This window comes from Schistocerca nitens, chromosome 9 (genome assembly GCF_023898315.1).
Source record: "Schistocerca nitens isolate TAMUIC-IGC-003100 chromosome 9, iqSchNite1.1, whole genome shotgun sequence".
Taxonomy (NCBI): Eukaryota; Metazoa; Arthropoda; class Insecta; order Orthoptera; family Acrididae; genus Schistocerca; species Schistocerca nitens.
Window position 1 is genome coordinate 426317641 of NC_064622.1, and position 16526 is coordinate 426334166.

The 16526-nt window shown below is 42.2% G+C and overlaps 1 protein-coding gene across 1 annotated transcript in view; it reads right to left on the reverse strand.

Annotated features, from left to right (window-relative positions):
* LOC126203159 (glucose dehydrogenase [FAD, quinone]) overlaps positions 1-16526 on the reverse strand; it is a 509426-nt gene that overhangs the window by 54470 nt on the left and 438430 nt on the right. The window contains exon 6 of the mRNA XM_049937401.1: positions 10769-11011. Coding sequence (XP_049793358.1) covers positions 10769-11011 — 243 coding nt within the window. The remainder of the gene's footprint in view (positions 1-10768; positions 11012-16526) is intronic.

Genomic DNA, 16526 nt, shown 5'->3' on the forward strand with positions numbered 1-16526 from the left:
ACCTTAATCACGTTGAGCGCCACAGCTGACACTAATGTCAATGATGAATAAAAACCACCTCAGTCATATTATTACACATTTATTGTGTTACGATCGGTTTCGTTCGTTGAATGTCATGACGTTAGTACAACTAACGGACGTTAGTACAACTAACTGCAGATGTTCAGCGAACGAAACCGGCCGTAACACAATAAGTGTGTTTTAACACAGCCGAGGTAGTTTCTATTAATCATTAAAATTAATACGTTCTTTAATCAAACATGATCGTCTGTTTGTAGCATACAGTTGATTAACTTTTGAGAGCATGAGCCTGAAACCCTATGTATATGTGTGTGTGAAGGAACCAGTCATTTCAACTATCACAAGGGACGACCAAAAGGTTTCCGTTAGATGACTGCACAGCCCACAATCGGCATGCCAATCAGAAGAAATCGCAGTGAGCATTGAGGCAATCATCCCAACGATGCACCATGTTGTATGTATCCGTTTTGTTAACTTCAGTGTCCAGCTGCGTGAAGAAGTCCGTAACAACCTTCTGCACAATCTAGTCCGACCAGGAATCGTCGACTCTTCAAGATGTTTTTTAAGGGAACGGATGCCTGAGAACCGCATTAGGAGAGAACAGGACGATAGGCGTAATTTCTGCGATACGAAATTTGCGATTTGGGGACGCGTCACGCACCATTCCACGAATGTGCTTTTAGGCATACATGCTGTCCCATAGATATTTTTCACTGTCCGATGGATGTCTACCGGTGTCTGTCCTGCGGCAGCCAAGAAAATTTGGAAATTTGTGGTAGGTCTTATGGGACCAAACTGCTGAGGTCATTGGTTCCTAAACCTACACACTACTTAATCTAACTTAAACTAACTTACACTATGAACAACACACACACTCATACCCGAGGGAGGACTCGAACCTCCGACTGGGAGATCCGCACGGACCGTGACAAGGCGCCCGAGACCGCGCGGCTACCCCGCGCGGCAGCCAAGAAAAGAATAACAGCACATTGGTCCTGTTTGGATGCATTTGGTAATAACGCCGCCATACTTCATGTTTCTGCATTTACCTCCCGCACGCCGTAAAGACACGAATGCCACAATAAAGTCTTGCTCAAGCGTCGGTGCTTATATTCCAGTATCAAAGTCGTGCTACGATGCATATAAGCTGCAACAACGCAATCAGTAGGAAACTTTTTGAGTAGCCTTATATACTAGTGTCTCCTTACGCGACACTGAACAACCTGAAAATTAACGACGTGCTGGAATTAGTAATGTCGTTCCTTATGTAAAAAAAGAAAGAAAGAAAAGGTTCAAATGGAAATAACTCTGAGCACTATGGGACTTAGCTTCTGAGGTCATCAGTTCCCTAGAACTTGTTCCTTATGTAGATCGAGTTACAGTGTGAGAAGGTATTCAAGTAATATCACTGTAGTTTCAAGTAGATAGTATTCGGCAGTTTAGGTAAAGTCGTTCGTAGACATAATAACGCTGTGAAGTACAGCTTGTGTTGTTGGCATAAAAGAAATTCTCAGAAAAGTTATATAATCGGCAGTCCTTTTTGGTGTGAGAAAGAAGGCGTGATGCAGTAACAACAAATGTTGCTAATAAATAATTTGATTGATAAGATGAAAATCAGAGCTGGGCCTTAAAAATGGGAGGACACACCCTAAGCAACGAAAAAATAGTGTATGATGGTGGAGACTGCGTCATACTCTTGCTGGAGGACACTTGTTTACGATCATGGGAACAAGCAATGACAGTCACGTGGAGATCCGGTCCGATCCTGTATACATGCTGTGTTGTACACGCAGCCGTTGTGGCTCAATTTACCGACGTACACAGTCCGGCAATGAAATGCACTGCAGCACTCCTCTAAAATGTCTGACAATGTTCCGTTTGTTTCAAAGTAAAATCCTGGACAACGGAATGATTACACCATAGCAGTAACAACTGGACTCTTCTTAGAAAATTAATACTTCGAGAGTCGCAAATTGTTGACATATTTCATTGGCACTTTTGCGCTATATTCAGTCTCATGCGTATTTTCGTGTTATAATCAAGTACAGCTCATGACGATTAAGGGTTGTGAATCTCTTCCAATCCTTCGTTTCCAGTTCAAAGATGACGCGAGTTCAACACCAAGAAAATTTTATTCGTTTACTCCACTGCGAAAAACTTCTAAGCCAATTTCGTTCTGCCTTAATCTGAAGACAAATCAGGTAATGAGGCAATATTTACTTTAGGGATAAATTACTCGCTCGTAGCAAATAGGGAAATATACAAAGTTTAGTCGCATGAAAACTATACTGTCCCTGGTTTCCACCCAACATTTTGTAGAGAAAAATACCATGCAATTCTCGAGCAGTCACATTCCAACGTCCCACTTTCGACTGCAATGAAAAAATGACTACAAATAGAGGCTGCCGTGCTACGCCAATTATTTCATCGAGATCTGCACAAGGTACACGCTATTAGACTGGTTTATCAACTGGGCCATGTCAACTTCCTGAGGCACGCTACATGCCGCTCAGTGTAGCGAAACGAGACCTAGCAGCGACCACAACTTTCTAACCAGCCGATGAGACGCCGCAATCGAGAAGTTATTTTGAAATATGATGCGACAGAGCAGGTTCAAGAAACGTTCGTGGTCGGAAGATATGAAGATGGTACCGAGTGCAGATGTTGTTACTTAGTCACCTTTAACTTCGTCAAGATTTTTAGCAATAATTTATATTACGGAAATCGCAGAACGTATCATGAGTTGGGTCACAACCATGTTTCCGCGCGTGCGCACGTGTGTGTGTGTGTGTGTGTGTGTGTGTTGTGTGTGTGTGTGACAGAGAGAGAGAGAGAGAGAGGGAGAGAGAGAGGGAGAGAGAGCGAGAGACAGAGAGAGTGGGGAGAGAGATAGGGAGGGAGAGGGAGAGACGGTAAGGATTTTTTAGTTAGTATCAATACTTTTCCGCCACGCATTTTACAGTGACTTGCGGGCTACACATATATGAGTTTGCAGATTTAGAGTAGGCTGCTCCTGATTTTTTGAGTCACCCGTCTTCTGATGGGTTGATGCGGACCGTCACAAGTTCCTCTCTTGTACCAACATTTTTTCATCTCAGAGTAGCGCCTCCAACATACGTCCTCCAATATTTGCTGGAGATATTCCAATCTCTGCCTTCTTTTGCCGTTTTTACTCTCAGCAATTCGCTCTAGTTATTCCATGACGTCTTAACACATCTACTATCATTCTATCCCTTCTTTTTGTCAGTGTTTTCCATATATCTCTCTGCTCTCCGATTATGCAGAGAACGTCCTTATTCCTTATCTACTCAGTCCACCTAACATTATTCAAATACTTCGAATCCCTTCTGTTGCAGTTTTCCTACAGTCCACATATTACTATCACAAAATGCTGTGCTCTAATAAACGTACATTCTCAGAAATTTCTTCTTCATATTAAGTCCACTACCTGATACCAACAAACTTCTCTTGGATAGGGATGCTCTTTTAGCCAGTTATAATCTGCTTTTCATATCCTTCTTGCCCTGTCCGTCCTGGATTATTTTGATGCTTAGGTAGGAGAACTCCTTAACTCCAATTCATGATTAATTATGATGTTTTCTCACTGTTCTCATTTCTTCTACTTCTCATTACTTTCGTCTTTCTTCGATTTACTCTCAATCCGTATTCTGTATTCATTAGACTGTTTATTCCGTTCAATAGATCCTGTAATTCCTTTTCGCTTTCACTGAGGTTAGCAATGTCATCAGCGAATCTTATCACTGATATCATTTTACTCTGAATTTTATTCCACTCTTGAGCCTTTAATTTATTCCCGTCATTGTTTCTTCGCTGTATACACCGAACATTAGGGACGAAATAGTGCCCCCCTGTATTATACCTTTTTTAATTCGACCCCTTCGTTCTCGGCCTCCCACACTTATTGTTCCCTCTTGGTTGCCATAGATATTGTGTGTTAACCATCTTTGACTATAGCTTGCCCCTATTTTTGTCAGCATTTTTAATATCTTGTACCATTTTTAACTGTCGAACGCTTTTTCTAGGTCACCAAATCCTTTGAACGTGTCTCGATTTTTCTTCAGTCTTGCTTCCACTCACAACCGCAAAGACAGAACTGCCTCTCTGGTACCATTACTCATCGTAAAACGAAACTGATTGTCATGAAAGATATGAGCTAGCTGCTGAGAAATGATTCGAAGAGACTAAACATGCAAGGTAATGGAAATGGAAATGCCGTCGGGTAGACCGTTCACCTGGTGCAACTGTTTCAAGTTGACGCCACTTCGTCGACTTGCGTGTCGATTGGGATGAATTGACGATGATAAGGGCAACATAAACCCAGTCCCTGAGCGGAGAATATCTCCGACCCAGCCAGGAATCGAACCCGGGCCGTTAGGTATGACATTCCGTCGCGTCGACCACTCAGCTACCACGGGCGGACAACATGCAAGGTGATGAGTCTCTTATTCCCCTCCCCTAGCCCCCGCCTACCCCCATCCATCACGAAATCTGGGTACCTCTTATATCTGCGTCTAGAGCTAATCCCATGTGATAGTGTCAGAATGTTTTTTAAATGTTTGCATAACGCGTATCCGAGGCGGGACGTATCGAAATGTAGCGTGTGGCATTAAACGATAATTGTCTGTAATGACTGAAACGTGTAATACACATTTTACCAAATAACACACGATATTTTTTCATGGGAAAGGGTATCTCTGGGTCGGCGCACGCGTGCATCTGACGTTACGTGGCACCCTATACTGGGAAAGTAGGGTTCGATTGCCACATAAGCACCGATTTATTCCTCTGACTTTGGCACGTGGTGTGTAGGTTTCATTCATACTAAATGTGTTAACTGCTTCCTTGGAAAGCTGTCCAAGCCCTTCAGACTGTTGCGACAGCACTCAGATGTGCTCAAGCATAAACATTAAAAAGAAGTGACAATGGTAGTTTCTATTATAAAAAATACGCTAGACGCGTAGGAGATAAGTGTTTTCATTTTCCTGTATGAAATAAACATGTCGTAATTTCTTAGAAGAAAGATTGCAACATAAGTTATTCAGAAGTTGCGTTTTAGTGGAAAAAGACCGGGCTAATAATTCTTGTTGCATTAACTGATATCCACACACACACACACACACACACACACACACACACACACACACACACACACACACACACACACACATATATATATATATATATATATATATATATATATATATATATATATATATATATATATATATATGTATATACCTGTTTCGACATCACGCACATGTTCTTAACGTAACAGATGTAGATTTGCAGAGCTCAAATGTCGGTTGTTTTGCGAGTTTACGTAACCCGAGAAGTGCAACCATGCTGCGTCAACATCATGGATGGACTACAACAGACATTTATAGGACTGACGTCGATCAACAGTATGTTGTTGCCCTCTACCAAAACTACGGTTAGGTAGCTTTGGTACAGCACATAGATGTAATAAAATGGTAGAATTACCGGCAGTATTGGTAGAATTGGTAGAGAAAGAAACGTAAATGAATGTGAATTGGAGCCAACCACATCGCTTTGTTTTTTTTGGTTGTTTGTTTATTACATAATTAGAACCGCATATCATTCGGTGTTGCTCCATTGCGTATTTTATGTCCTTATAGAACATAAACTTCATTTCTTTTAGTAATGAAAATTAGTTGATTGGTAACGTCTGCATTTACATATAACCAAAGTAATTACTTTTGATGCAAATACAGTCTACATGCACAAACATAAAAAGATAAATAATTATTGTAGTTGTTTTGTACTCAATGGCAACAGTTTCTTGTTATTATTGATAAATGTAAAAGTTGTTTATGAATAACAGAAACGTGTTTTGCGTGAGTATTGAAGCGATGTTTATATATTTTTGTTTTGCTGGGATTTATATTTTACCCTTCTGTTGAGGAAACTGTGTTTTATAGCTTTTTATGATCTGTATTGTTTTCTTTATTTTTACTACTGTTTTAAGTTACAAATTTACAATTTTCGAATAAAACCTGAACATTGACAATTCCAATTTTGCTATAAACACTTTTTAATTTTAAGTAACAGGTAGGAGGATAACTATGAAGAACACAAATGTTCCGTAGGTTACCCACTCCTCGGTCGGTTTCTAGTCGGTTGACCGCTTCCGGTTTTAGGCAAATATAGTAAGGCACTGACCGCTCGTTGAAAGGAAGTGATCATTACGAAGTAACACTCGACAGGCAAGCAACACATCTAACGTACAGCCATTGCGGATACGGCCTTAACTGGCCAAAAGCAGTCTACGTTCAATTACAGAAGCCTACGATGGTTTTTCCAACTCTCTAACGGTACCTAGTTTGCTCACAATCAGTTATTTTGTTGGATATCAGTTTGTTTTTGCGTATATCTCTGTTAGTAGATGGAGAGATACATAAGTTTGAAGCCCTAGGACGCTAAGAATTTCTCGGAGTTCTTCCCACGGCCGCTTATAAGTCTTGTAGTTCGGTTAATGCCGATACGCGATAACCAACGTCCGGGGAACGGTAGGGAGCATTCGCGGTGGTTACTGTTTGCCTTCGCGATACTGGTCGCTGCACAAGATCGGCCAAAGCGTAAGTTGCCTGAGCGATTAAGCTCTCCCTATTCCTGTTACTTCGTGAGCTCATGGGTGTGAGAGCAAAGCCGCTTTATTTGTAAGCAGTTTCGGAAGCTGAACTTCCTGCTCTCTACTATTTCTTTTGCTGCAACGGCCGTTAATTTGAAGACCTGATAATTTTAACCTATTCGCCTTTTTAGCAGCGGCGTCCTGAAATTTCTCCTGAGCCGTAATTTTAATCTTGGTGCTAGTTGTGGAAAAGCGGCTGTTTAACCTCTCGATAGCGTGGCATGGTGCACAATAACCGCCGGCCGCTGTGGGTTCTACGAGCTTCAGTCTGGAATCGCGCGACGCTACGGTCGCAGGTTCGAATCCTGCCTTGGGCATGGATGTGTGTGGTGTCTTTAAGTTAGTTAGGCTTAAGTAGTTCTACGTTCTAGGGGACTGATGACAACAGATATTAAGTCACATAGGGCTCAGAGCCATTTTTTGCAAAATAACCTATGAGTTTTACGTAATGAATTCAAATTAAGCCAAAGTTTTTTTTTTCAGTTTTAGTAATGCTTAACGAAATTTTATGCGTTTGGTATTGAGAAGAACCAAGCAAATCCTCTGTTAGAACTGACCTTTTTTTGGCTGACCCTGGTTTCTTTTTCTTCCACGCAGCTCCTACTTGGCCTGTCTTTCTGTTTGTTTATTGGTTTGTGCGGTATTTGACCAGTAACTGAATAATCTATTCACAGTTTTAGTCTGTTACAGATTTCTGTACTGCCTTATCTGACCAGGGCGGCTGTTAGCTTGCTTCGGCAGGCGGGCCTGGCCGTTGTACCTCGAGCCGTTGTGTCGAAATTCGTCTTGGCGGCAAAGTTACCGCTGCTCCGTAATGAGCCTGTATAATTTAACCAGATGTTTTATGCACTGCATGATTGTATTCAGCTCAGATTTTGGTGATTCACGTTTGAATAATTCCTTTACCAATTTATTTAATTCCAAAGTTTTAAGACGTAAAAATTTTAATTCGTACATGTTTCTATCAAGTTATTTAATTCCAATTTTTATGTTAATTTTTTCAATATGTCACATTAATTAATTTCACGTTTTCGAAATAAAATGATGACCTTGAAATAAAGATACTCTCGTCTGGCTGAGTTAGTGTAAAGTTATAGAATAGAACCTCTAAAGAAGTGTTTTGGTACTAATTCCTTCTGATGGTTTAATGGTTTCAGTACATTGATCCTTTTTTGAATTAAAAAGGGAAATTCGTCTTTCCCGCGCGCCGTTCGAGAGTAGAACGGTAGAGAGACAGCTTGAAGGTGGTTCATTAAAACCCTCTGCCACACACTTTGTAGTGAATAGCACATTAATCACGTAGAGGTAGACGTAAACATCTTTTGCTGTATAGTTTTATTAAATAAATTTTTATCATTGTTATTGAAGTGTGAATGATTCTGTTGTCATTTTTCCCTTGTGAAGGCCATCCCAGATCGCAGCCAAGTGTTCTGAATCTTAGTGTCACCTGCTAAAAGAATGCTCTAATATCTCATACCAATCACCTGCATTAGTGTAAAAAAAAAAAAAATCCTGAAAAGCATTTCATTTACAGTTATATTTTTTTATTCTTATTTGAAAAGTAAAAATTCAAATTTCTTTTCTCTGATGTGTGTGACCAAGGGGCCACTGTTACGTCGGCGATTGCTGCGCAAACATTGGTCGCCACGCACGCGTACACCATAATTACTCTACCATGCAAACATCGGGGTTACACTCGTCTGGTATGAGATGTTCCGATGGGGAGGGCGCAGGGGAGTGTTCCACTGGGGGCCGAACCGCACAATAACCCTGAGATCGGTGTAGGGCGGTGGTGAGGTGGGTGGACCTCTGTGGCCTGTTGTGGGGCTGCGAACCATTGAGGGCGACGACGGGACGAAGCCTCTCCATCGTTTCCAGGTCTTCGATTCAATACACAATACACAAGGGGCCACTGTCGTTTGCTCAGTTTTCTTCCTTGAAAATGTCTTCATCTTGGCAAATTAGTCTGTGAAGGCTCTTTGTCGCTCTAAGGACAGTATAGGTGAATAGTTGCTGTTAAGGGAGAAAATGTCTCATCTGCTCTTTACATAAAATGACCGGGAGGAGTAGGTATAAAGACTCATTTCAAACATTACGAGAGGAAGGTACATAAGTAAAAAATGTTTACAACGTAAATACACTACAAACACGAGTTGTCGTCCGACAGTTGTGATCCTTTCTAATGATACATGATTCGTGTACACAACTGCGGCGTTCTAGGACAGGATCAGAGAGCTATCAGCGTTATTTCTCCGTTCATTTAAGTAAACAGTGGGCAGCAATGGTCACATTACAAACCACTGAGAACTTATGTTTACTTCTTACAGGATCGACGTGTTTTACTGCTGCTGATATGTGATGCTGATTATGTGGAACGATTTTGCTTATTGTCCAGCAATAAAGTAAGTTCACGTTAAAGACATGTACTGTACGCAAAAATATTTATAATGTAGATTATACCATTGTTTTAAATGGGTATTAGACGAGTCTTGAAGATTCGTCTTTGTCGTATGTGTGAATTCGAGTAGGGGCAATTAATTGTAATGTGGATAAAATATCTGCTCACTATCAAAATATTTTCTGTTATTACTAGCTAATAATTTTCATTTTTCCGTAATACAAATACAGTACTAGTGCTACCATTTGACAAAAATAGAGAATAATCTCGAGTTAAAATCTGCAGATTCGCTCTCTGGTGGACTGCGGTTCAATACCTGATTGCTATAATAGAATTAGGTTTTACTTTCCCTGAACCTTTTAATGCAAATTCTGGGATGGTGCCTTTGGAAAGGATTGTATTCTGTCCCTATTGACCTCAATATCGACTCGACGCTAAGCGCTTTTCTTCCTTCCTTCCAGTGTCTCTGATTTCCTTTCTGCTCAATGCGGGCTGATTTTCCTCCTTCCCTTCTATAATACGATACACAGTGAAACAGGTGATTTTGTATACTACACTTCCATTCATCCGCTACTTTTTTCTTTCTTCTTGAACACTATGTAGTAGAAAAGTAGATTAGAAAGCCATTGAATAAGATGTCTATTCCGTCAGACAATTTCGTAATTAATGGAAACACAGGTGGTATCTTGGTAAGCTTTCGTGAAAATTTCTTGATACTTGTTCTTATAGTTCCTAGTTTTGCCAGCTAACTCAACAGCATAAAAATGGTTCAAATGGCTCTGAGCACTATGGGACTCAACTGCTGTGGTCATTAGTCCCCTAGAACTTAGAACTACCTAAACCTAACTAACCTAAGGACATCACACACATCCATGCCCGAGGCAGGATTCGAACCTGCGACCGTAGCAGTCGCACGGTTCCGGACTGCGCGCCTAGAACCGCGAGACCACCGCGGCCGGCGTCAACAGCATAGTATCAACGCTTATGAATGTTAAGAACTATGCTTTCCTTGTATCACAGGAAACAGCGGTGTAAAGCGCAATTGATATTTACATTTGAAGGTATACTGAAACGGATAGTGATCTTCTTGAGCAGGATAACAAAAACAAACTAGATCGCAACAATTATTTATTTATTCTGGCAAACATTTCCTGTCAAACACGACCATCTTCAGACCAGTAATTCCTAGGTGACGTTGGGAGCCGGTACACGGACCTGCCGTACGTATCGAAAGTTGTTGACTGCTATCTTTTTGTACATACAGCAGTTATATGTACTAGCTCCACACATCACGAAGGGGCTATGGATCCGAAGGTTATCATTTTTTACGGACGCCAGTCACCAGAATAATTAAACGATAGTTGAAGTCGAGACCGATAGTTTGTTGTATTTATATTTGACTCATCAGCGAACCATAGAAACTTATTGCGTTCCGTTGTTTGTGTGTCCCGAACGATGGCGGTTTTAACACACTGAAATTCGCATTCGAGAACAGTGGAGCTGACGTCGTGTTGAGGTAATTTTGTTTTACTTCTATCTTTTTTATAATTCACGGACGTTTACCAGGATGGAACATCCACCTACATTCTTGTTAGTTGAAGCTTGTAATTCGTCCCTAATAACCTGGATGTCGACGGTAACTTTATGTTCTTTCTTCCAGATGCCCACGAGTGACATACCTGCAGTATGGAGTGTGAGAGAGGCGGGTGGTACGGGAACTGGGTGACTGTGAGGTAGCCGCCGACGCCGTGGTAGCCGGGGTCCATCAAGTGCGCCTGCAGGTTGTCCTCCGACTTGAGGAAGTATGGCAGCACCTCCTGGTAGCCCCAGCCGGGGTTGCCGAACGCCGCCCACTCGTCATAGTCCTTCCTGCTGCCGCGCATGTACATCATGCCGTTGAGCACGCTAGTGCCGCCCAGCACCTGCAAAATAAGCACCAAAACGTCACATCACGTCATGTCAAGTCACGTACATGTGTTACAATATAGCACATATATCATGCCATTGAGCACGCTAGTGCCGCGCAGGACCTACAAATTAAGCACCACAACGTCACATCACGTCACGTCACGTCACGTACATGTGTTACAATACAGCATGTACATCATGCCGTTGAGCACGCTTGTGTCGCCCAGTACCTGCAAATTAATCACCACAACGTCACATCACATCACGTCACATCACGTCACGTACATGTGTCACAATACCGCTCAACATGCTAGTGTCGTCCACGACCTGCCGGAAAAGCATCACAACGTCACTTCATGTCACGTACCTGTGATACAATATAGCATGTGCAGGGGCTGGGCAAAAATACACAAAAGACACAGCACAGTTTAGGAAAATCTTTGGCATCTAAAACGGCTTCCAGTCCAATTGGAGTGGATACATACAGGTCCTGCACGGTTTTAAAGGGAAGCCTATAACATTCTTCCTGCAAAGTAGTGCATAGTTCAGGAAATGATGGAGGTGGATGACGGAAGTAGACCGCAAAGGCTCAATAACATTGATATCTGATGACAGTGATGGGCAGGGGCGACGTGACAGTTCATCCTTATAAAATACTCCCGGACGTTGCGAGATGCGTGAACAGGGGTCTTGCAACAAACACTGTACCATGCGATGATCAGCGAAAATGGTCACATAATAGTTGGCAGTAATGCAATCTTGGAGGGCGACAATGGGGCCCAAAGAATGGTACAGCCCAAAAAATCACCGAAGCCAAGCCATATTTCACCCCTGGGACGTAAACTCGGCCAGGAGTTGGAAACAGTGTGAAACAAGACTCATCCGACCAAAAGACTTTCTTCTCTTGCTCCATAGCCAAGGTTTTGTTGCTTCGACACCACGATTTCTTCTCACGAGAATTTGCATCATGAATGAGTAGTTTTGTAATTCCAGCTCGCTCTACAGTTCCTTGCTTATGAAGACACTTGCATGGGTGGTGACAGGGTTAGCAAGAACAGTACTCAGCTCTGCACATATTATTGCAGCTGCTGTTTCTCTATTTTTTGTCACAATCCTCTTCAATGGCTGTCTGTCACGGCTACTCAACACGCACTGAGTTGTGATAGGATTCATTTCTTGCCGGTTTCTCTGTGTGGTATAAATCTCCGGTACGGTGCCTCCTGAAGCATCAACTACTTCCGCTACCTTGTTTACGGAAGCACCCACCATACGAACACAAACAATTTACCCACGTCCGAATGCACTCACAATTACACAGGAGACAGTCCTGACCATGGGTGACAGTTGTAACGTATTGAGGACGGTGCATAACTGCCGTCCGTGGTCAAATACAGCAGTGAAAACTTCATTTTTGGCTAGCGTCTGCGCTTGGTGTAAGGAGCGTAAACACTGGGCGATTGCACAGTGAAAAAACGCTGTGTGGAATGGCGAGTCAAGGTACACAATGTGCAGGGTGTGGGTATGGCGACTGCCCGGTGAACATCATCTGCCATCGTGTGCAGTGCCAATAGTAAAATTAGGAGGCGGTGGTGTTATGGTGTGGTCCTGTTTTTCATGAAAGGGGCTTGCAGCCCTTGTTGTTTTGCGTGGCACTATCACAGCACAGGCCTACATTGATGTTTTAAGCACCTTCTTGCTTCCCATTGTTGAAGAGTAATTCGGAGAAGGGGATTGCATCTTTCAACACGATCACATGTTCATGATGCACGGCCTGTGGCGGAGTGGTTACACGACGATAACATCCCTGTAATGGACTGGCCTGCACAGATTCCTGACCTGAATCCTACAGAACAGTATTGGGATGTTTTGGAATGCCGACTTTGTGCCAGGCCTCACCAACTGTCATCGGTACCTCTCCTCAGTGCAGCACTCCGTGAAGAATGGGCTGCCATTCCCCAAGAAACCTTCCAGCATCTGACTGAACGTATGCCTGCGAGAGTGGAAGCTGTCATCTAGGGTAAGGGGTGGGCCAACACCATATTGAGTTCCAGCATTACCGGTGGAGGGCGCCACGAACTTTTAAGTCATTTTCATCCAGGTGTCCGGGTACTTTTGATCACATAATACAAGTGTGAACACAAACAATTGTGCTTAAGCGATAAATGGAGTCTCGTTACGTTTCCTTTCGAATTGTTACCTATTAATTTTACTGCACCACGGCTAATTCACTTACTTAAGCAGAAGTGAATGAGTTAAACATCTGAATTGAAACGTCGCAGAAAGGAAATGTTATGTTTACGGACGTGGAATCCTGTTCATACTATTATGTACTCACTCCCCTCTACAAATACTAAAAGTTTGTAACGGGAATTTCCGAACACCCTGTATATACAAATTGCGTATACATTTCACTGTTTTTGAAATTGCTTGTAACATGTGAAAAACTGGTGACCTTTTATTTCCGGCCCTATACCTTTCTGAATGTGGCCATCTGACACCTCTGCTTTATTTTTAGTTACAAAATGTGTCGTTCAGATGTGATTTTTTTTCATATGTATGTGTTTCAATAAAATTCTTCCGGGTGTGTGAACGCGTCATCATGTGGTATAAAACTACCGACGTTTCAGATGAGGTTTCAGAATTCCTAAGATTTGCGATATGGGATTGCTACTTTATATAATTAAATCCTTATACATTCAGTTGAAAATGACAGGGAATCCTGTCATATTGTGATGACAGGATCAAGGGAGAAGGATATCATCATCGAATCCAAAAGTGAAAATCAAGCACCAACGACAAAACACTGGTTATCCTGGTAGATCATGTGTGGATAAGAATCCTACGTCAAGGTCGTAAATTCTCTTTGATGATTACCTGTTTCGGCTCATTACTGAGCTACCTTAAGACCAATCTAAAATGTTGTTTAGTGTGTAACACTAATTACGCATCATCGTATTTTTCTTAGAGTTAAGTCACCCTAGTTAAATAAAAAAAATTCTAAAGTGAAAATCGTAGTTGTTTAAGTAAGATTTTCAGTAAAAAGTAAATAAGTAAAAATTAAATACGACGATATGTTAACGTGTATCACACGCAGAACATCAATTTTTATTGATCTAAATGACTCAGTAATGAGCCGAAACCGGTAATCAGGAAAGAAAATTTGCGATGTTGACGTAGGACTTTTATCCACGCTTGTTTAAAATCAACAGATCGCGTATATGCCCACTGACAATGTCAAAGAATAACGTATGCTGACAAATGCCGCTTGGAATAAACGTTGACAGTTTCATCACATCATCTCATCCCCGAGCAATATTGCTGTACAGGATTCCTGTGGCGGAAGCCTACATGGTGCATGCACTGTTTGTGTGCACGTGCATGCCTTTGTGTGTGTGTGTGTGTGTGTGTGTGTGTTGTAATACCATGAATTATTCCGTCCTGTATCAAGATATGATTTCACACTCTCCAAAAAGCAGACTTCATCACCTCGGGCAAGACGTTCACGCAAGTGCAGTGTTTAGAGTTGCTTTGCGTACGACAGCTTTTACTTTCCTTTCCCCGCCACCACAGGGCGTGGTACTACCCGAACTCGTCCGATGCTGGAGCCAGCTCGTCTGAGGCACTTATTACAGCTTTCCAGCGATTTACAACAGGCCGCAGGCAACCGCAAGGTAACGAGCCCAACACGCGACGTGAACCATGCCCCACGCCATCCTCAGTTCCACGCCTATTTTGCTACACTACTCTCCCACATCAGAAACCAGTTTCTGTTGACATCTAAATACGCCCTACGTTTCCATCTACATACACCTTAAGCCCTATCCCATTCACGTACTGATCTACGGAAATACGACTATATGTCTCTAATCTCCTTTATTCTGATGATCCTCACGCGAGATACACGATGTTAGCAGCAGAATAGTTGTGCAGTCCTCCTCGAATACAAATGTTCTAAATCAACACGATAGGGTTTCGTGAGAACTTCGTTATTCCTTCAAGGTTTCTCATTTATGTTCCTCACGAACTTTTACGATCCTAGCAGCGAATTTATGAATCCGATATCTGCTGTCACGTCTACTTGATAAGGTTTCCAAACACTAATGCAAAACTCTGGAATTTATCAGACTAGTATCTAGTGCACTATTTCCTTTACGTCTACATATACATGGTGGTCCATTGATCTTGACCGGACCAAATATCTCACGAAATAAGCGTCAAACGAAGAAACTAAAAAAGAACGAAACTTGTCTAGCTTGAAGGGGGAAACCAGATGGTGCTATGGTTGGCGCCCTAGATGGCGCTGCCATAGGTCAAACGGAAATCAACTGGGTTTTTATTTTAAATAGGAACCCCCACTTTTTACTACATATTTGTGTAGTACGTAAAGAAATATGAGTGTTTTAGTTGGACCACTTTTTTCGCTTTGTCATACATGGCGCTGTAATAGTCACAAATATATGGCTCACAATTTTAAACGAACAGATGGTAACAGGTAGGTTTTTTAGAATTAAAATACAGAACGTAGGTACGTTTGAACATTTTATTTCGGTTGTTCCAATGTGATACATGTACCTTTGTGAATTTATCATATCCGAGAACGCATGCTGTTACAGCGTGATTACCTGTAAATACTACATTAATGCAATAAATGCTCAAAATGATGTCCGTCAACCTCAATGCATTTGGCAATACGTGTAACGACATTCCTCTCAACAGCGAGTAGTTCGCCTTCAGTAATGTTTGCACATGCATTGACAATACGCTGACACATGTTGTCAGGCGCTGTCGGTGGATCACGATAGCAAATATCGTTCAACTTTCTCCAGAGAAAGAAATCCGGGGACGTCAGATTCGGTGAACGTGCGGGCCATGGTATGGTGCTTCGACGACCAATCCACCTGTCATGAAATATGCTATTCAATACCGCTTCAACCGCAAGCGAGGTATGTGCCGGACATCCATCATGTTGGAAGTACATCGCCATTCTGTCATGCAGTGAAACATCTTGTAGTAACATCGGTAGAACATTACGTAGGAAATCAGCATACATTGCGCCATGTAGATTGCCATCGATAAAATGGGGGCCAATTATCCTTCCTCCAATAATGCCGCACCATACATTAACCCGCCAAGGTCGCTGATGTTCCACTTGTCGCAGCCATCGTGGATTTTCCGTTGCCCAATAGCGCATATTATGCCGATTTACGTTAGCGCTGTTGGGGAATGACTCTTCGCCGCTAAATAGAACGCGTGCAAAAAATCTATCATCGTGCTGTAATTTCTCTTCTGTCCAGTGTCAGAACTGTACACGACATTCAAAGTCGTCGCTGCAATTCCTGGTGCATAGAAATATGGTACGGGTGCAATCGATGTTGCTGTAGCATTCTCAACACCGACGTTTTTGGGATTCCAGATTCTCGCGCAGTTTGTCTGCTACTGATGTGCGGATTAGCCGCAACAGCAGCTAATACAACTACTAGGGCATCATCATTTGTTGCGCATCATAGTTGACGTTTAGCATGTGGCTGA